Source organism: Scatophagus argus, chromosome 18 (assembly GCF_020382885.2).
Source record: "Scatophagus argus isolate fScaArg1 chromosome 18, fScaArg1.pri, whole genome shotgun sequence".
In the NCBI taxonomy this organism is placed as follows: domain Eukaryota; kingdom Metazoa; phylum Chordata; class Actinopteri; family Scatophagidae; genus Scatophagus; species Scatophagus argus.
In genome coordinates, this window is record NC_058510.1 from 21,144,515 (window position 1) to 21,167,026 (window position 22,512).

Here is a 22,512-nt window from a genome sequence, read left to right on the forward strand (position 1 = left end):
AAAAGTATTGATAAGCTCTTATTCATTATGTATAGAGAAAACACAGAGAAAACCCATGCAGACACAGATAGAACATGCAAACTCCACACAGAAGTGCCCAGACCAAGATTCCAACCTGGAACCCTGTTGCTGTGAGGCGACAGTGCTAACCACAGCACCACTGTACAGCAGTCAGATAAAAATAATGATTCCAAAAATTAAATGCTGAATATCAAAGCTGATTATTGGCCATAATAATGGTTCAGCCCTAACTGATATAGGTTATTGATTAGAATTCTCAGTAAATGCAGTAGCAAAATATTAACAGTGCAGATGCAGCCTGTGATGTTGCAGTGATTTGAATGTCATGTTCACCCAGAGCTACGCAAAGAACTGTTTGGTGTATGCAGAGGCAGTTTCATGAAGATTCATTAGCATAACAACTCATACCATATTTATTTAAAACTTTATGAAATTAACATTTTCTCTTGTAGGAAGGCAGATTGCAAGGTAGATGTAGTACTAGTAGTAGTGGGAAGAAGAATAAGAAAAAGAAGAAGACTGGTTATCCCCAGAGTTATTTAAGTTTAAAAATAAATCACTAATACATTTTATCACAAGACAAACCACAACATCTCACGTCCTACTTTCTTGCTTTTACGATCTGATCGAGTAGCCATAATACAATTTTTGGTCTTTTTTTGAAAATCATTTTCATTAGTTATATATTGCTTATTCAGTATAGATAACTGCTCAAGGTCAATTCATGTTTCTTTTGTTCACTCCACTCCACTTTGTCCTTGAAACTTTTGCAAATCCCAACTGTGTAATTTTTACTTTTTTTTTTTTTTTTTTTGGTAAATCAACCCCATAGACCCCCATGTTAAAATACCCAACTTTACAGCAGAAATATTTACAATCTGGTACAAAAAATGGTTTTAGTCTGTATAACTAATTTTCCTATTCATGACAACTGTATGAGAGTGAATTTTTAAAAAACATTGCTAAGATGGCAACGACCAGAGCCACCACATTCAGTTTCAGAACGGCTCTTTAAAAACCTATTGGTGATGTCACAAAAACAACATCCATGTTTTATACAGTCTATGGCGTGGGCAGCAGTAGTCTGCATTTAGTATAGCACAAGCGAGTACTTAAAAAAGATTTACACACTTGATATTTCACACATGTTCTTGTCACTGAAAAAGAGAGTTTACAGGATACCCACCCTCGGAGAAGTGAGCACTGAAGCCACGATGGTTGCGACTAGAGTCCGACCTAAAGCGAACATAGATGGTGTTCTGTGTAGAGGTGATGGAGGGCGGAAGAATGGTGCCACACACGTGGGCAAGTAGAGGAGAAGATATGCTTGGACCATCATGGATCTACAGAGAGACAGACATATGATTTCAGGAAAACTATGTACCTTTAACTGTTGCGCACCAGCACAGCAGTTTGTGTGCTTTTTTAGTCAATGGCTGTGGGGGTATCCATGGCTTAGAGGTTGGAGAAGCAGCTTGTGATCATAGGGTCGCTGGTTTGATTCCCCCACCGGATGGCCTGGAAAAATTTGGGTGTGGTGGAGTGATTAATGAGACAATGGGCCTTTGAGCAAAGCACTTAACCCCGAATTTGCTCCCTGGGCACCTGGCAGTAGCAGCCCACTGCTCCTGTGTGTTTCACTGCATGTAATTTACTGTAATTTGTTGTTTGTGTGTTCAACCAAAGATGGGTTAAATACAGAGGAAAAATTCAGTGTGTGTATAATATATATACTACCACTAAAGCTGATTCTTCTTCTTTTTCGTCTTCTTCTAATAGACTGTATGTGTATAGAGACTGTTTTTCCTTAACAGACAAATCACTTTACACTTTGTGTCTGACTTACTCCAGCAGACTACACAGCATGAGTTTAGAGGCTCTAGTGTCTCTGTTTTCACGGAAAGGTGGCTCAGCAACAGTATTCTGCATGCCGCCATTCACCTAGACAGGCTCACCTCATTCTGTGCCGAAAGAAATGCAGCTCTGTGTGGTAAGGTTCGTGGTAGCAAGAACTCTCTGCTTGTTTCTGACCACTGCTCGTCACTGCTGGAGTTTATCACCATCAGATGTAGACCATTTTATTTACAATGGGAATTCACCACTGCCTTAATAGTGGGGGTGTACGTCCCCCCACATTTCTAAAGCAAAGGAGACACTCTGTGAACTTCTTGGGGCTATTAATGAACAACAGAAAGCTCACCCTTGAGAACATTTTATTGTCGCCATGTTCATCCACACAAATCTCAAATCAGTGATCCCAAAATTTCAACAGCATGTGGACTTTGCAACAAGAGGGTCAAACATGCTGTACATTGTTAACACACACATCCCAGCTGCATACCTTGTCCCGCCCCCACCACGAATACTCAGACCACATCTTCATCCATTTTCTATATCGACTTTATAGTTGCGGTGGAGCATGGAGCCTATCCCAGCTGACTATGGGCAAGCACGGGGTACACCCTGGATTGGTCGCCAGTCTATCACAGGGCTGACACACAAAGACAGACAACCACACATGCACACACTCACCCCTAGGGGCAATGTAGACTAACCATGTGGACCACCAATGTGGTTAATTGTGGAAGGAAGGACCTGGAGAAAAACCATACAGGCACAAAATTGCAAACTCTGAACAGATGGGCCAAGGCTGAGATTTGAACCTGGAGCCCTCTTGCTATGAAGCAACAGTGCTAACCACTGTGCCGCCCAACCACATGTCATCATACAGGCTACTTGCCAGACATACTAGGCTGGTGAAAACCTTGCCAGCAGCAGCCATCTCCGGTCAGACCACAGCTAACTTAGGGAAATCTGCTGGACCGGACAACATTGCTGGCAGAGTGCTCAGGGGGTGTGCAGACTAGCTAGCAGACATGTTGACTGACATTTTCAATATTTCCCTGAGCAGCACGTGCTTCCCCGTACCAAAGAAGTCTGCAGTGTCATGCCTCAACTACCATCCTGACGCACTCACACCCATCATCATTAAGTGCTTTGAGAGGCTCATCAAAGGGCATATATACAAGACCCTACTGCCACCCTTACTGGACACCCTGCAATTTGCATATTGTCCCAAGCATTGTTGCATTGCGACCACCCTCCATCTGGCCCTTACCCACCTGGACAATAAATACACTTATGTAAGAATGCCGTTCATAGACTTTAGTTGAGCATTCAACACAATCATTCCTCAACACCTGACTTAAAAACTGAGACTGCTGGGCCTGAACACCTCCTTCTGCAACTGGATGATTGATGAAGTTTCTGACATAGTTCAAACCACACCATTAAGTTTGCTGATTCAATTGATGACACAACTATAGTGGGCCTCATCAGCAAAAACAGAGAGGAGGTGCAATGACTAACAGACTGGTGCAAAGTCAATAACCTGTTTCTGAACGTCAACAAGACTAAAGAGATGGTTGTTAACTTCAGAAGAGATTGGGATCACCACGCTCTGTTGACCATTGACAGATCCTCTGTGGAGATCATCAAGAGCAAATTCCTTGGTGTTCACTTGGCAGAGAACATCACCTTGTTTCTCAATACCAGTTTCTTCAAAGGAAAAGCCCAACAGCATCTCTACTTTCAGAAAAGGCTGAGGAAAGCTCATCTTCCAACCGCTGTCCCGACCACTTTTTACAGAGGGAATATTGAGCGGCATCATTACCTGGTATGGAAATTGCACTGTCCTGAACTGCAACTCCATGCAGTTGATAGTGAGGACAGCTGAGAGAACCATTGGAGTCTATCTCCCCTCAATCACAGACATTTACACCACAGTGCATCCGCATAGCCAACATTGTGGCTTGTGGATAATATTGCACACCCATCACCCTCCTGCTGTCTGGGAGAGCGTACTCAAGCATTCAGACCCTCACAACCACACTCTGCAACAGTTTATTTCCCTGAGCTCTCGGACTCCTGAACTCTCAGGAGTCTGAGAGACTGATTCAAATATACACACTCTCCACATGCACTCACAAAACATACACACTCAAATAACTTAATAGCAGACATCTGCACGTACTTTAATACCCATACTATCACTGTTATTTATTTATTTATTTTTTATGCTTACCATGTGTATTTCATTTATGTAGCATCCTTGAGGAATATTGTTTCATTGCTCTGGGTACCACACATGCATGGTTGTAAAGACAATATAAAGTCCTGGACCTTGACCTTGATTACCTTGACCTCTCCTGTGTTTCCTCTTGTGTATATATGCCTGAACTCATCAGTGAATATCACGAACTGACAAGGAACACTCGGGAAGCAATGTGCCAGCATTACTCTGTGTGCTTTGCTTACCTTGTTTCTTGTACTCTTGCTTGCCTTGTGGATCTTGCCTTTGCCTTGATTGACTGCCATGCCATGTACTGAACCTCTGATTGTCCATTAAAGGCTGAGACTTATTCTGAAGTCCTGTCCCTGTGTGTCTGTGATTTTGGGTCCTTTTCACTGAGCCATTTTAACATGCAAGTAGTAGTTGCAGTACGGGGGCAGTCGTGGATCAGCGGTTAGGGTGTCGGACCCGTAACCGGTGGATCGCTGGTTCGATTCCCCGTACCGGTGTCCATGGCTGAGGTACCCTTGAGCAAGGTACCTAACCCCCACTGCTCCCCGGGCGCTGCACGCGGTCGCCCACTGCCCCGGGTTTGCTGTGTGTGTGTGTGCACGTCACTTGGGTGGGTTAAATGCAGAGCACGAATTTCGTTGGAGTGAGTTCCCTCCAATGACAAAATATGTCACTTTCATCTTTCATCTTTCATCAGTACAATGAGTCATTCGCCATAAAACCATTTCTGGATTTAATGGACAGGCTACACTATATATCAACAAATTCCCTGGTATTTAAGCTTTCATCTGTGATTCAAACTATGACTAATCCACATGTAATTACTTAATTACCAATTACCAAGCAACCATAAACCATCTAAATAAATAGGCCTTGAAATCTCAAAAAAATGTTTTGGCATACTGCTCTTGAACTATAAATTAAATATTCCTAAATCAGTCACTTACATCCACATAGTCCCAGAAGCAGTTGCTATGGTGTTCAATATCCAGGTCAGAGAAGTTGAAAAAAACACGGTGGTTTGGATCCACACTAATAACCCAGGAACAGTCGACATTGTTGGGATAGCTGCTGGGATACAAAGGGGAATGGATGTCCCCTGATGGAGCTGTGACTGGCCCTCCACAGCCTGTAGGAAAGAGAACAACTGATTTAGTTAGTTAGATAGACAGATAGATACTTTATTGATCCGTAGGGAAATTCAAGATTTAAGGTCATTCAGAGTACTGGTGGAAAATTGTGCAACTTGTTTCTGATGTACTCTATCTATATGTGTAAGTGTGTGTGTATGTGCTGTTGGTGATGATGGTATAGCTTATGCTTTTTGTATATTTCTCTCAGTACACTTGATACTACTACTACCTCTCACCCTTGATCTGAGGAGGTTGTTAACGAATGCCAAGAATCCTCTTTCTTCCAAAACATGACTCCTAGACTATTAAACTTTACAATATGTCTTTCTCACTCTTGTGGATGGTCTTCTAACATTTTTCTCCATCAGTATCTTTGTGTGTTCCCCCTGGATTTGCCAACTTTTCGGGCGTCGTCCCTTTTCACTTTTGCTGTGAGTGGGATGTCCCAGAAGCACCAGTGTGAACACCGAACTAAACTAAGAAGAGAGACTGCACAGCTCTTGAGCAGCTGGGAAGTTAGGCCAGTTGGATGACAGTGCGAAGGGAGCGTAGCTCCAAACAACGTCCCAAGGTTCACCACCAGCCCCTTCTCTTCTCCAAATGATATTCCTCACTCAGCGACACACCCGCCAGGAATCCAACTCTGGTCATTGGCGACTCTGTTCTTCAGAACGTGAAGTTAGAGACTCCAGTGACCATAGTTAAGTGCCTTCCCAATGCCAGAGTGGGCAACATCGAAACTAATCTGAAGCTGCTGGCAAAGCGTAAACCTAAATTCAATAACATTGTAATTCATGTCGGCATAAAGCACTTTAAAAACAATATATATCTTGCATATATTTATGATTGTGCACTTTAAATTGGTTGTTTAATGTTTAGTTTGTTTTATTGTATTTCAATCTTAATAAAGTTTATACATATACTTTTCACCTGATGTTCTCTTTGGATTAGTGGGGGCGTGAGCCAGTACGGCGGGGCGGGGCGGGGGGGCACCACAGGGGCTGTTCACCCAGGGCGCCATTCAGGCTAGGACCGCCACTGCTAGGTGGTGTTCAGCAAACAACATGGCCTATAGACAACTGGAAAACTTGAAGCCTGGCCTGGTTAGGAGAGACGGCATCCATCCTACTTTGGATGGGGCAGCTCTCTTGTCTATGAACAATAAAATCAGTGCGCCACCCAAAACCATGACGGGTCCAGACCAGGAAGCAGAGCTGCCGTCTTAGCCTCCCCCCCCTGCAGGCTCCATTCTACTGTCAACCCCCAACCCTCTTCACACCCCACAGAAACCGTGTCTGCCTTGAGGCTGTATAAGCCCACACCCAAATCTGGAAGAGTTGTTCATAAAAACCTAGTTAAATCGAAACAACTACTTTAGCTAACCAATCCAAGTTAACTATTACATGTGGGTTGTTAAATATTCGGTCCCTCATGTCCAAATCTCTCTTAACAAATGATCTGATACTCGATCACCATAGTGATGTAATGTCACTCACAGAAACCTGGCTGCAGCAGGATGAATTTATCAGTTTAAATGAATCAACCCCTCTGTGCTACATTAACTACAAAGTTCCCAGAAATACTGGTAGGGGAAGAGGAGTGGCTGCAGTTTATCAGTCACAGCTGCATATTAACCCTAAACCTACTGCTAAATACAACTCATTTGAAACTCCTGGAGAGTGTCACACAGCGGTGAGGTATTGTCTCATTTTGGTTTTATGTCTCGTCATTTCCTGTTTTATTTTGAAAAGTAACTCTCCTCTCGTTTCAGGTCACTTGCCCTTCCTCTTGTGTCTCCAGTCTGATTGTCTCCCCGATTACCTGATTGTGTCCACCTGTTCCCCATTATCCCTTGTGTTCAAATAGTCTGCGTTTCCCTTGTCTTGTGCCAGTGTGTTTCGTTCTTGTGCGTTCACTCCAGCTTTATTCTCGCCACAGCCATGAAAATAGTCATAGATCGCCTTTCTGTTCTTCCTCTGTTACAGAGTGAATTTTTGTTGTAATTTTCATAGCTTAGATCTCTTTGTCCATAGGTTAGTGTCATGTTTTTGTGCTTTGCTTTTGTTATCCTCCTAAGGAGTGATTTTTAGTTCGTTAGAAGTTTTCTTTGTTGATAGTAGTTTTTTCCTCAGCTTTGCGAGTGATTTTTTTTTGTTCTCCAGTTAGTTAATCGTTTCTAGTTAATCTTTCCTCCTATGGGAATGTTTTCAGTTGTAGATAGATTAGATATTTTCCTTGGTAATCTTTATAGCTCTTTTGTTTTTCCCCTCTAGTAGATTTCATAGTCGTGCTTCTTCTAAGGAAGATCCTCAGGTAATTTGATAGCTTATTGTTTTTTCACTCTGTGTGAGAGACTCAAGACTGAGAGTTCGAATAAAGACAGCAGTTGTGCAACTATCTCTGCATCTGAGTCCTGTTTGAGCCCGATCTTGACAGAGAGCAGATAAACTTCTCTTATTTGCTGTGGTGTACCATCCCCCAGTGCCTTATTCTAAGTTTTTGGATGAATTCCTTGACTTTCTATCATACTTTGCAATAAACCCAGACAAAGTAATTATTGTGGGAGACTTTAACATTCATGTGGATGTTGAAAAACTGTCTGGCATCTGCATTCAAATCACTGGTAGACTCAATTGGCTTCTCCCAGAGGGTAAATAAATCCACTCACTCCTTTAATCACAGGGACTCCACTTCCAGCCCTTGAAGACATCCAGAGGAAACACTGTCTGCGTCGAGCTCACAGCATCCTCAAGGACTCCTCCCACCCTGCTCATGGTCTATTTACACTCTTGCCGTCTGGCAGGCGCTTCAGGAGCCTCAAGGCCAGGACCAGCAGGCCGAGCAACAGCTTCTTCCCCAGGGCTGTCTCCTCACTGAGCTCAGCCCCCCACTAACACCCTCACCCTACACCACCCTATCCTAACTGAGTACTACGTACTGAGTGTTGCACTAGTTCCTCTACCTCACTGTTAATATAGTTAGCCTACTGCCTATCGCTGTACACTCCATACTGTCCATTGCACTAGTGATTTATAGTTAATTTAACATCTGTAAATATCATTTGTAAATTGTGTTATAGTTTCTGCCTACACTGGATGCACATTTAAGCACATATCCATCTGTATAGGATGTTCATAGTACTTAGAATCTCTGTATATTATGACAACTACCTGTGTATCATGTTTATAGTATATCGGTAGCATAGACACCTGTACACACCCTGTACATACTGTAAATTATTGTGTATCTGGCACGTACTGCTTATTGCACTTCTGGTTAGATGCCAAATTGCGTTTCGTTGCATTGTACTTGTACATGTGTAATGACAATAAAGTTGAATCTAATCTAATCATATCCTAGACCTGGTGCTAACCTATGGCATTGTGGCTGACCACCTCATAGTTTTCCCCAAAAACCCTGTCTTGTCTGACCATTCTTTAATAACATTTGAATTTACTTTAGCAAGCTATACTTTGCCTGGAAAAAAAATCCACTACAGCAGATGCCTGTCTGACACTACTGTATCTAAATTTAAAGAACTTATTCCAGCAGAGCTTGTCATTACACTCTACATTAATACAATGGAGGGCAACTATGCCAATTTCAATCCCTCTAAGATAGACCTTCTTCTAGATAGCACTGCAACATCACTTCTTAGAATCAGAATTCCTTTATTCCTTAGGACCTTTAATTCTGTAGCCCTCTGAAAAAGAAGGTCATTAACCAGAAGACAGTAGCTCCTTGGTACAATTCAAATCTACCCAGCTTGAGACAGAAAACTAGACAGCTGGAAAGAAAGCCACATTCTAGCCAATGTGTAGAAGACCATCAAACCTGGAAAAATAGTTTATTTAATTATATATATAAAAAAAGAACTTCATAGTACCAGAAGGGCATTTTACTCCTCATTAAAAGAAAGGAACAAAAACAATCCTAGATTCCTCTTTAATACTGTAGCCGGGCTGAATAAAATCCATAGTGCTGTTGAGCCATGCATGCCCCCGACACTCAGAAGTGATGATTTCTTAACTTTCTTGTTTGGACAGCTTCTCGCCCATTCACCTTTCAGAGTTAACTGCAGTCATTACCTCATCCAACTCATCCACCTGCCTACTTGATCCGGTCCCAACAAGACTGCTTAAGTGAAGCAGATCAATCTGTTATGTAATACAGGCCTTAATGGTTTCTGTCATCAAACCACTATTAAAGAAACCTTCCCTTGACCCGGATTTATGAGTTAATTACAGATCTATATCCAACCTTCCATACATCTCCAAGATCCTTGAGAAGGTTGTCCTAGAGCAGCTACATTGACATCTCCACTCTAATGACCTATTTCAAGCTTTCCAATCTGGATTTAGAGAACACCATAGTACTGAAACAGCACAGATAAAAGTTTCTAACGACCTTCAGCATCCGATAGAGGTCTTGTCTTAATACTTGTACTTCCAGATCTCAGTGCTGCATTTGACATCACTCATCACAACATTCTACTTCAGAGACTGGACCATGAAATTGGGATTAAAGGATCCATTCATCGATGGTTTGAGTCATATCTATCTGACAGGTGTCAATTTGTTATCGTGAATCATAATTGCTGGAGTACAGTTAAGCTATTTATGGTGTACTAGAGGGTTAGGGTTGTTAGGAGAGAAGGTGCAGTTGGAAGAGATGAGTTTTCAGGTGCTTTCTAGAGGAAAAGAGGGACGCCCTGCTCTTACTGTGTTCCACCAATGTGGAACATTGTGGGAGAAAAGTCTGACTTGGGAGTGCCTTGTGTGAAAGATGTCAAGCCTGAATGAGAACGCTCAGGTAGCTGGGTGCAGACCCTGAAGTCACTCTGTAAGCTAGCGTTAGTGACTTGAATTTGTTTCTGGCTACCATAGGTAACCAGTGTAGTTGCATGAGCAATAGAGTGACATGAGCATGTCTGGATCATTTGTAAAGCTTTGACTGCATATGCTGGGAAGCCCGTCAGAAGGGCATTGCAGTAGTCAAGCCAGGAGATAACTATTGCCTGTATAAAAAGCTGAGTGGCATACTGAGATAGGTGAGGTCGGATTTTTTGTATATTCTAGAGCGCATAGTGACAGGACCGTGACACAGACGCAATGTGGTCAAAGAATGACAACTGGTCATCCATCATGACACCCAAGTTTTTTGCCACCTTAGTAGGGGCGAGAGTGGTGGAGGTTGTTCCGGATAGAATGTTTGGCCAGAATAACCAGGAGTTCAGTCTTAGAGAGGTTAGTGTGCAAGTGGTGTGCCTTCGTCCAGGCAGAGATGTGAGAAAGGCATGAGGAGATTCGAGCTGAAATAGTGGAGTCCCCTGGTGGGAACGACAGGTAGAGCTGGGTGTCATCAGCATAGCAGTGACATAAGAACCAGTGTGAGTTGATTATAGGCCCTCAGGAAGTGGTGTATATTGCAAAGAGAAGGGGCCCCATCACTGAGCCCTGGGGGACCCCTGTGGATAGCAAGTGGGGAGCGGAAATTTGTCCCAGCCATGACACACTGAAGGAGTGCCCAGAGAGGTAAGATTTGAACCATGCATGTGCTTTGCCTAATATGTATGGTATATGAGCATGTACCAAATAACGTGCACCCACCTCCCTGAACTTCAGCCCAGCTCGCATTGAAACCTCGACCACTGACATAGGCATCAGATTTGAAACGCACCGTGACCAGGTTGCCAGTGCTGGAGACACGCATTGGGCTGGATGTGGTGGTGCAAAGCCTGGCCAGCTGAGGGGCTGACAAGTCTGGGCCTCCATACACCTGAGGGAAGTCAAAATTTAACAGGGAAACCACAGTGCTTTTTCAAGGACCAGTTTTGAATTGTATTTTACTTGACTGTTTTACACTTCCACTCCACCACATACAATACTTTTTATACCACTGCAAGTTAAGATATTGCATAACAATAATAATAATAATAATGCATTTTATTTATAGGTGCCTTTCTAGTCACCTTACATCATTAATCATAAAAAAACACACACAATAATTAGCAACAATAAGAGAAAATAAGAGACAATAAAATACAATTTAAAATGGACAATGCTTCCATGCAGTAGCGGTCAGAGGTAGTAGGCCAGTCTAAATAGATGGGTTTAATAAATAAATGTAATAAATAATACATATATGGTCAACTTATAAAATATGATGCATTGCTTTAGATTACAACTTTATTGTTGGATAGTTTAAACTAATTAAACTACAGTAGTTTCCACCTTTCACCAGCTATAACAGTAAAATGTTAAAACCACAATCCATCAACTTCTTTTCCGTTGCCTGTTTCACGGAGACCCTCCAACCCAACACCACCCCACCCATCCACCTACCCACCCACACGCACAAGCACACACCATTCACACATACACATTCCACCCACTGCTGCAACTGGCTTAATTAATTTGTGATTAAGCTGAAACATTATGTATTACTATGTTAGGTTTCTTGTTGCTTGTTTGCAGTACATTAGTAAGATTTGTTTAGCTAATGTGTTTGGAATGTTGTATAATATTTTTTGTTTATTAGCATGTTAATCAGCTGTTCCTTGTACTGTATTAGTGTAAATAAAGCTTTATTTATATTTATGAAGAAAATTACACAATGGAAGCTCATTATGTGTTATTTTATATGGATCTCAGACAGGACAATGCCTTTCTCTCAGACTGAAATGAAACCACTTTTATTACCATTATCATTATTATTTATAAACTACGCACTGTGCACTAGTCCAAGAGATGATGAAAGTTTTTAGCTAAAACCTGGAAGAGAGACAGAGAGAGAGCCTTACTTACCTCCAACACATCATAGTTACAGTTTTGGTGAAACTCCACATCAAACTCATGGATAGTGAGGGTTATGCTGCTGCCAGCTGTTGTGGTGATATACCAGATACACTCCTTGTTTTCTGGATATCTGTTGGGGTAGTCTGGGCTGTTGAAGGAACCTTTGGGTCCAGAGAGCTCCCCACCACAACCTACAGGGATACACAACAGAAGTGTGGGGCCTAAAGAATCAGGTTGAAATTATTCCAACCAAGTATTCAAAAATATAATCTAAACATGACAAGGCCATGTGGGAGGAGAGTCACAGTTAGTGGCAAGAATGTCAAGAAAAAGCACAGAAAGTTCTGTAACATATAATCACTTCATTTGCTGAAAGGCACACTATATAAACCTCTTTGAAAATACTCAAATTCCTTTTGTATTTGCTCCCCCTTGTTACTTTGATTCTCCTGTGTAATCACAGAGAAAAAATACAGTTTTATTCTAATTAATACAGATGAGTGATGATACTACTGCCATGAAACAACACGCCAGATCCATGGGAAAAACTTTGTGCAACCAGCTTGAGACTGTTACAATATAACAACAGAAATCACAAAAACTACTTTATATCAAAGTTGTTGACGTATGTTATTAATTGGCATAAATTGAGCTGACCGTACTTCTAGTAATGAATCTTGTAAGCAGACAAAGGTGACATAGTGTGGCTAAAACAAACCTGTTGTCTAGTTCTCTCAGCTCTCAGTAAATGGTTTCATAATAAGCACAAATCACTATCAAAACTGAGACAGTTCCATCTCACCTCAACAATGTAATTAGTTAATAGCAACATCGCACACAACAAATTAACAAAACAGCTAAATTAACAGCAAAATTAAGTGACACCTGGTCGAAAAATTGGTTGCAGTAACAGAAAAAGAAAAAGTGATATTAAACAAAATGAACTGTAGGCTAAACAAAATAGTCACATAACTATAACAGACTAAGACTTTTTAAAAATAATTGATGGTTTGATTTTGCTTTAGACTGGGATTTTCACAACTTTCATTTCACATTTCACATTAGAGGCCTTGCTCCTCAAAATTCTGAGACCTAGAAAGTCACAATGGAGTATAATTTTAATGCACTCTATGAGAAAAAATCAAGTACTGATCTCTGTATACAGTTGTCCTGTTGATTTTGAATGCTTCACAACAAAAGAAAATACTTCCTTCTTACCATACTGGTACCACATCATCTGGAAGCCCAACCTTGACACTGAGGTGTCTGTTCTGAACACCATGGTGAGAGCTGAGCTTGTGGTGCTGTTGGCTGGGGGGGGCATATCTCCACAGAATTTACCAATCAGTGGAGCTTGTTCGTTTGGGCCATTATAGAGCTAGGACAGTGATTTTGGAGAAAAAAGCATGAGTGAACCAGGCTAGATCATCATGGTAACTTGCTGCACACCTAACCTCACATTTTTTATCTACCACAACAGTGTTGCTTTTTACTGTAATTTTTTAAATATGCTTCATTGCTCTCCATCATAACAATTTATTCCTCTTGACTGAAGTGGACGGCATGTAATTGGTGCATAATGTAATGCAATTGTGAGGTGGAATGCGAGTGCTAAGTAACTGTGTACCTTGATGTAGTCATAGTTACAGTTGCTAGAGGTAGCCTCTAACTGGAAGGCAGTAAAGGTGTAGTTGACAGTGTTTCCACTGCTGGCCTGGATGGTCCATCTGCAGTAGGAGTCATCTGGGTAGTTGTTGGGAAAATTCAGCGACTCCACCACTCCTTTGTGTTGGCCTGAGATGAGCATGCTGCAGTCTGAAAAAAAAAATGCAAACAAACACTTAAACACAATGTGAAATTGTATTTAAATTAAACTTTCAAACTGTGTCTGTTCGGAGTAGGTTGCTTGCTTGGACTCTGGTATTGTTGCTTGCAGCTCTCTTAAGAACCACTCATCCAAACTATTTTAGACTACTTGGTATGAACTTCCTCAAATGAACAGTTGTTCTGCTGAAGAACAGACAGACAGAGATTAGTCTAATTATTTGAGCTCCAACAGCATAATTCTGGATATACATTAAAACTAAGCTGTATGTTTTTATTAATTACTCAACACATTTCATTTCATGCTTCATGCAGATCTGCAGAAATGAATAGTAGCAAGTTACATTCACATCTTTGCATGTTCTTAGGTAATTCTTTTGATGATTCTTTTTGTTGTAAGAGTGGTTTTAATGCTGCAATAAAGTATATTTTACAAGTATATAGTATATTTAACAATCTGTACTTTCACCTATTATTTTATTCATACAGCATATACTGATATCTCTGATCATGTACATATCAAAGTGAGTGCCAATGAGATGGTCATACAGATGGTGAGACATTAACATACATGAACTGAAAAGAAAACAGATATGATTAAATGTCAAATCATCACCTACTGTCAAATGATGCCATTCCTGTTTAATGGAAAATTGTGAAAAAGTGAACAAGAAAGCCTCGGGTTGGGGCTCGCAGGCGAGCGCCTGGTGGCCGGGTTTCTGCACACGGGACCCGGCCGGGCACAGCCCAATTAGGTGTCGTGGGTCCACCCTCCCATGGGCCCACCACCCGCGGAAGGGTTCAGAAGGGGCTGGTGCAATGTGGTTTGGGCAATAGCTGCGGGCGGGGTCCCCGGCAACCCAAACCCCGGACAAAAACTCTGGCTATAGGGACATGGAATATCACCTCACTGAGGGAGAATGAGCCTAAGCTAGTGAGAAAAATATAGCAGTTCCGGGTAGATATAGTCGGGCTCACTTCTACTCACAGCTTGGGCTCAGGAACCCAACTCCAAGAGAGAGGCTGGACTCTCTTCTATTCTGGAGTCATCAATGGTGTGAGGCAGCGAGCTGGTGTGGGCTTGCTTATAGCCCCCCAGCTCAGCTGCCATATGTTGGAGTTCTCCCTGGAGGGTTGTTTCCTCGGGCCTTCAGGTCAGGGATAGGTAGCAGAGTACCTGGCTTTCTTGAAGTCCCTGGGAGGGGTGCTGGAAGGTGCTCCAACTGGAGACTCCATAGTTCTACTGGGGGACTTCAATGCCCATGTGGGCAATGACAGTGACACCTGGAGGAGTGTGATTGGGAGGAATGGCCTCCCTTATCTGAACCCGAGTGGTGTTTTGTTGTTGGAATTCTGTGCTAGCCACAGTTTGTTCATAATATACACTATGTTCATGCATAAAAGTGTCCATCAGTGCACATGGCACCAGGACACCCTAGGCCGGGAGTCAGTGATCGACTTTGTGGTTGTGTCATCTGACCTTGGGCATATGTCTTGAACATCTTTGTGAAGAGAGAAGCTGAGAAGCTGAGTAGCATGAGATTGACAGATGGATTGGTGCAGATGTATCAGTCCGTCGTGGTGAAGAAGGGACTGAGCCAAAAGGCAAGGATTTCGATTTACCAGTCATCTACGTTCCTACCCTCAACAATGGTCATGAACTTTGGGTCATTACCAAAGGAACAAGATCTCAGATACAAGCGGCTGAAATGAGCTTCCTCCGCAGGGTGGCGGGGTGCTTCCTTAGAGATAGGGTGATGAGCTCTGTCACCCAGGAGGAGCTTGGAGTGGAGCCGCTGCTCCTCCACATCGAGTGGAGCCAGTTGAGGTGGCTCGGGAATCTGTCTCAGATGCCTCCTGGGCGCCTCCCTGGGGAGGTGTTCTGGGCATGCCCCACCGGCAGGAGGCCCCGAGGAAGACCCAGGACATGCTGGAGGGACTTGCCTTGCCTTGGGGTCCACCTGGAAGGGCTAAAGAAAGCGTCCAGGGAGAGGGAAGTCTGGGCATACCTGCTCAAGCTGCTGCCACTGCGACCCGGCCTCAGATAAAGCGGAAGAAAATGGATGGATGGTCGTGTCATATGTTTTAGACACTCGGGTGAAGAGAGGGGCTGAGCTGTCCACCGATCACCATCTGGTGGTGAGTTGGATCCGCTCCGCTGGTGGAGGAGGAAGCCGGACAGACTTGGCAGACCCAAACGTATTGTGAGGGTCTGCTGGGAACGTCTGGCGGAACCCCCCGTCAGAGCGGTTTTCAACTCACACCTCCGGGAGAACTTTGACCAGATACCGAGGGAGGCTGGGGACATTGAGTCCAAGTGGACCATGTTTTCCACCTCCATTGTGGAAGCTGCTGCTCGGAGCTGTGGTCGTAAGGTCTCTGGTGCCTGTCGTGGCGGCAATCCCCGAATCCGGTGGTGGACACCGGAAGTAAGGGATGCCGTCAAGCTGAAGAAGGAGTCCTATCGAACCTGGTTAACTTGTGGGACTCCCGAGGCAGCTGATGGGTATCGGAGGGCCAAGTGTGCGACAGCCCGAGCAGTTGTGGAAGCAAAAACTCGGGTCTGGGAGGAGTTCGGGGAGGCCATGAAGGAGGACTATTGGTCGGCCTCGAGGAAATTCTGGCAAACCATCCGGCGCCTCAGGAGGGGGAAGCAGTGCCCTGCTAATACTGTCTACAGTGGAAGTGGGGAACTGCTGACTTCGACTGGGGATATTGTCGGAAGGTGGAAGGAATACTTCGAGGCCTCAATCCTGCTGACATGTCTTCCGTCATGGAAGCAGAGGCTGAGGACCCTGAGGCGGATCCATGCATTACCCAAGCCGAAGTCACTGAGGTAGTTGGGAAGCTCCTCAGTGGCAGAGCACCAGGTGTGGATGAGATTCGTCCTGGGTACCTTAACGCTCTGGATGTTGTGGGGCTGTCTTGGTTGACACAACTCTGCAGCATCGCATGGCAGTCGGGGACAGTGCCCTTGGACTGGCAGACCGGGGTGGTGGTCCCTCTTTTTAAGAAGGGGGACCGGAGGGTGTGCTCCAATTACAGAGGAATCACACTCCTCAGCCTCCCTGGGAAAGTCTATGCCAGGGTACTGGAGAGGAGAATCCGGCCGATAGTTGAACCTCGGATCCAAGAGGAACAATGCGGTTTTCGTCCTGGTCGTGGAACACTGGACCAGCTCAATATCCTCTGCAGGGTGCTTGAGGGTTCATGGGAGTTTGCCCAACCGGTCCACATGTGTTTTGCTGTCAGTGACAGCAGTAATGCGGTCGTTGTATCGGTCCGTCGTGGAGAAGAGAGAGCTGAGCCGTAAGGTGAAGATCTCAATTTACCAGTCAATCTACGTTCCTACCCTCACCTATGGTCTTGAACTTTGGCTCATGACCGAAAGAACGAGATCTCGGATACAAGCGGCTGAAATGAGCTTTCTTCGCAGGGTGGCGGGGCGTTCCCTTAGGGATAGAGTGAGGAGCTCTGTCACCCGGGAGGAGCTCGGAGTAGAGCCGCTGCTCCTCCACATCGAAAGTAGCCAGTTGAGGTGGCTCGGGCATCTGTTTCGGATGCCCCCTGGACGCCTCCCCGGGGAGGTTTTCCGGACATGCCATACCAGGAGGAGGCCCCGAGGAAGAGCCAGGACACGCTGGAGGGACTATATGCCCCCGCGACCCGGTCCCGGATGAAGCGGAAGAAGATGGATGGATGGATGAACAAGAAAGCTGTGTTTATGTTAAGTTTTATCAGTAGATAATTTTTTTGGAAATTTGGATGTATGATAGATTTTAGTATTTATCTTTCAAAACACCCTTTAACACAATAAGCCTTGTTCAGACCCTTTGAATTATTCTGTGTGTGTTCATACTGGAGGTATAAGATGCAAGGAAGCCTCCAGTGCTAACGGTGCTGTCAGTGCGGAGTTTGATGTAAAGCTGATTGCCAGAGGAGCTTATGGTGCTGGGTAGCTGACTGCCACACAACTTGGCCAGCTCTGGAGCACTGCTGCTGTTACCATCATGTACCTAAAGACACACATTCATACACATGCACAAACACACACACACACACACACACACACACACACACAGAAGGAGAATGTTCAACTGATAAACTGATTTGATATTGTTCAGACTGTTAAATTAAAAACACACCCCTTGAGCTAATATACAAATTCAAATATGGCCAAGTATCAACTATTTGTTTCAGGTTTGGGTGTTTAAACAACATCATTAGACAAAGAACAACAATAAAGTAAATAGAACAATGTAATAATAAAAAAAACATCTATGTATTCATACTGGAAACTCATTATCTTAAAACTACTGCATAATGCAGTTATATGTTGTGATGTAAAGTACTCACAGCCAGGTAATCATAAGAGCAGCTGGAGCTGGACTCCAGGTGGAAATCAGAGAAAGAGAGGAGGAGCTGGTTGCCCTGGTTGGTCCTGATGTTCCAGTAACACTCAGCATTGGGGTGGTAGGGCAGAGGGTAGTTGGGAGAGGAAAATGTCCCAGATGCAGTTGTCAACATCCCTCCACAGCCTTGGAAGAAGGAATACAATCAAATATGCAGGTGCACAGGTAAAGAAGTTCTGTATCATGCAGAGACAGAATGTGGCAAAATACAATTTTCTTCCTTTTGAACAGTGATTTTTTTTTTTCAAAAAATCTAAAGGACAAGCAACATGCCACAGCATGGTCAAACAAGTGCAGTCACAGTTCAGCTGGACTTCATAAAACAACAATGATATGAATATAATTTGTAATTTCTTGTAGGCCAGAAACCGTGCACAGGATATAAAAATTGATGGATGGTAATTTGTTTTTGACTTACAGACCATAATAAATTTCTATGGAGTTGTAACATACGAGAGTGAACCTCTTGAAGTAGACATAAATACAATCCAAATTCTCTCTTTGGTTTCTATGCTTAACCAGGGTAAAAGAGGAAAATCAAAATGACAAAAACAGCTAAACACTCACCAGTCTGCGTGCCATCCCAGTGGGCAGTGAATCCAAGGCGTGTTACAGTGGCATCTGAGTGGAATCTCACCCATAGACGATTGCTATGAGATACTAGGACTGGAGGTCTCTGACTGGCACAGAACTTACCAATCAAGGGAGATGTTTCATAGCCACCATCCCTGCAAAAGACAATAGAATTCAAAATATTAGAAGTCAAACTGAATAAAGAAAGATAAACGTCAACTTAGAATTAATTAGACACCTTGGCCTGTCTGGTTGCCAAGTGTTTAAGACTTGTTTAAGGTATGAAAGTCTGAAAATGTAAAAATTATCATGGTTGTCAATATCAAAACATTCAAAAAGTACTGCACTTTGTTTGCACAGTTATTACTTATTATTATTATAATTATTACATGTCTTATATCTTATATCTCATATGTATACACCTATGGTCATGAACTTTGGGTCATGATCAAAACAATGAGATGTCGGATACAAGCGGCTGAAATGAGCTTCTTCCGCAGGGTGGCGGGGCGCTCTCTTAGAGATAGGGTGAATAGCTCTGTCACCCGGGAGGAGCTCGGAGTAGAACAGCTCCTCCACATCAAGAGGAGCCAGTTGAGGTGGCTCGGGCATCCGAGACAGATGGAAGCTGCTACCCCCGTGACCCGGTCCCAGATAAAGCGGAAGAAAATGGGTGGATGGATGGATGCATGGATAGTTATTACACAATACTAGATAATAGTGAATACCTGGTTTTCTTTCCCTTTTTGAGGTAATTTCTTGCTTCCTGTTTAGATTTGTCATAGCCTGTGCCTTTTCTTCCCCCCTCATGTGTCAGCTGTATTCTCCCTCTCCTTTGTTTCTTGTGGTTCCTTGTTGGTCTCTCTCTGTGTCTGTGTTCTGGGTGTGGCTCATCAGTCCTGCTGCCAATCAACTCCTGCTGCTATTCTGCCTGCTCACCTGAGAACCATCCACTAATCATCTCCAGCAGTACAAATACAACAGCTCTGCAGTCCACTTTCCACCAGATCATTCAGTCTACCTTGTGGTACAAACCTTGTCCTGCTAGTTACTGTTAGCCTTTTTTCCCTTGTGGGATTTTTTTTGCTAAAGACTTATGTTTTATCACTGCAGATTATTACCCGTGGGTCTCCTGTGAGTCAGCCACTTCTGCCTGCCCCTTGCTTCCAGTCTGAAAATAAGACCACTTACAACCAAACTGTTTTCCAGGTCTTGCTTTTGGGTCTAGTTTTCTCCACACACTGCATAACAAGATTATTCTTTTGTATTGTTTTGTGTTGTGTGACTGTTATACAGCTATACATGGCTTTTCCAGTCATTTTTATTTCTTTGTGTTGCCCTGCCCGCTTCAGTTCTCTGAGGAAAGTTAATTAAAGTTTTCTTTCCTTTTCTAAACTGTACCTTCCCTTTAGTCCTGCACCTGTATTTTGAGTCTTCTATTTTAAATCAAATTGTTTGCCCACCATGTAACCACAACATCCCCAAAATCAATTTTGGCTGGGGACTTTTGCTACATATCAGCTAAACACATATTCCCATAGCTTGTACCGAATATGCATTGTCTTACATTATATATTATATGCTAACCTAATAACCTGATGACACTCTAAGACATGAAGATCATACATACTTTATCTTGCTGTGTTTCCGACAAGAACTGTCTTTCCTGCCAACTTTGTGTCAAGTTTAGTATGTTTTTAAATGACAGCACACAATAACCATTTAATTAAAATATAACCATTTCAGTGTTACACAATAATGCTAAGGGTAAAACTTTCTAGCCATTTTCTACTTATTAAACTTATTAGACTCCACTTCTTCAATAATAAACTCTACCACTTAAATTCTTTCTTTACCTGATTTCCACAAAGTCAAAGTTGCAAGAAGGAGGGGTACCCTCCAGATCAAAGCTGGTGAAGTTCAGCATAATCTGCATGTTGATCTGTACAATGATCTTGAAGATACAGTCTCTCTTGTTGGGATAGTAGTCAGGGTAGTTGGGTGAAGTGAAAGAACCTGTAGGGGAGGTGAAGGTCTCACCACAGTCTGATGAGAGACAAAGATTGAAGCAGAATTTAATAATCTTTCAATTTATTTCAATTTATTTATATAGCACAATCAAAATTGTCTCCAGATGGTTTACAGAGACCCAGAGCCTGAACCCCTGAGCAAGCACACAGTGGCAAGGAAAAACTCCCTTTTAACAGGAAGAAACCTTGAGCAGGACCCGGCTCGCAAGAGAGAACCATCCTGCTAATAGTCGACTGGGTGAAGGGGGGGAGTACTACTTTCTCCTTTTGGCTGACTAACAAAAATATAACAAATAAATTGAATATATTCCTCCTTTTCTGAAATTTTATAAGGCATTCTATGAATTTCCTAAAATCTTTTTCATATTTTCATGTTTTCACATTCCAGAAAACCTCTTTTACGTCACCCAAAAACATACATACATTCACATGAAATACAGCACATTGTAGAATGATGAATATGCCTGTTTTTTGTGGCTTAAGAAGAAGGTTTTCTGAATGTAATTGTTTTTGGTTTCAGTAAGATTTTAGAAATCAACAAAATTAAAATGTATATAATATGGTCTCTGTGAGATCAGTTTAGTTTATCTGTACAATGATCTATTAATTGACCAAATGATCAATGACTTGTCAGATGATCAGTAGGATTTCTTGCATATCAGAAATTTTGGTGTACTCTATACAATGTAGTGACCTTGTTTTAGCATTATTGCAATAGTACTGCACATTCTGTGATTAAAATTGAATTCTTTACTGAGGCTGTGCTGCCATGGAAAATTGAACTTGGTCACAAAGCACACAGACCAAACTGCATTTACATCTTCCAGCCATCTGCAAATGGCATTTTTCTTTTATTTACCTTACTTTTCATTCATTTCACAATGGCATATTTTTCTCTTTTTGTATACGCTGGACCTACCCATCTTGTTTGTGTTAAGTTTGCTGGATTATTACAATTATCAGTAATGTGATTAAACTGTGCAATGTGAGTTAACACAACATACAAAATGAATTACTAGAATAACCACTTTGCAGCTGTATGCCTCTGCACACCAGCCAAGTGGCAGTTTGCATCCACATCTTTCCAGACTCATATAATATGCACAGGGATTGATTTGTGACTTTGTCACATGGTGCAACGATAATCACCTGAAGTTCAGTATCAGCAAAACCAGTGAGCTTGTGGTCAACTACAGTGCTCAAATATGGATGTTGCTGCAAAAGTGCTACAAATTTCAAAATACAGATGCTTCACACACATCTTCAACCTGGCAGCACAGAAGATCTGTACAATCAGCACAGTTTCAAGGTAGACAACCAAGATTAGTGTCACTAATTCAGTATCTGACCAAATATGAAACATGGCCACAATCCCCCTTCTGTTTATGAGTTATGGTGTTGAACAATAAACAGAAAACAATGTCACATTGAAGCTGACCTTTTCAATATAAAATGCTATCAATTAATCTGTATGAAATTTTGTGTGACATATGTGTGAAATTTTGTCACAGCATGTGAATTCTTGAGCCATGGCTATAATTATGTTTTGTGGGATAATAATGACCTTTGACCACCAAATTCTAATCATTTTATGTTTGAGTCCAAGTTGACATTTGTGCAAAATTTGAACAAATTCCT

The 22,512-nt window shown here is 42.6% G+C and overlaps 1 protein-coding gene across 1 annotated transcript in view; it reads right to left on the reverse strand.

Annotated features, from left to right (window-relative positions):
• cubn (cubilin (intrinsic factor-cobalamin receptor)) overlaps positions 1–22,512 on the reverse strand; it is a 93,885-nt gene that overhangs the window by 40,296 nt on the left and 31,077 nt on the right. The window contains exons 23-32 of the mRNA XM_046371033.1: positions 20,701–20,890; positions 18,839–18,999; positions 18,216–18,397; positions 17,719–17,875; positions 13,663–13,850; positions 13,254–13,413; positions 12,045–12,226; positions 10,848–11,016; positions 5,053–5,234; positions 1,208–1,364 (exon numbers count right to left, since the gene is read on the reverse strand). Coding sequence (XP_046226989.1) covers positions 1,208–1,364; positions 5,053–5,234; positions 10,848–11,016; positions 12,045–12,226; positions 13,254–13,413; positions 13,663–13,850; positions 17,719–17,875; positions 18,216–18,397; positions 18,839–18,999; positions 20,701–20,890 — 1,728 coding nt within the window. The remainder of the gene's footprint in view (positions 1–1,207; positions 1,365–5,052; positions 5,235–10,847; positions 11,017–12,044; positions 12,227–13,253; positions 13,414–13,662; positions 13,851–17,718; positions 17,876–18,215; positions 18,398–18,838; positions 19,000–20,700; positions 20,891–22,512) is intronic.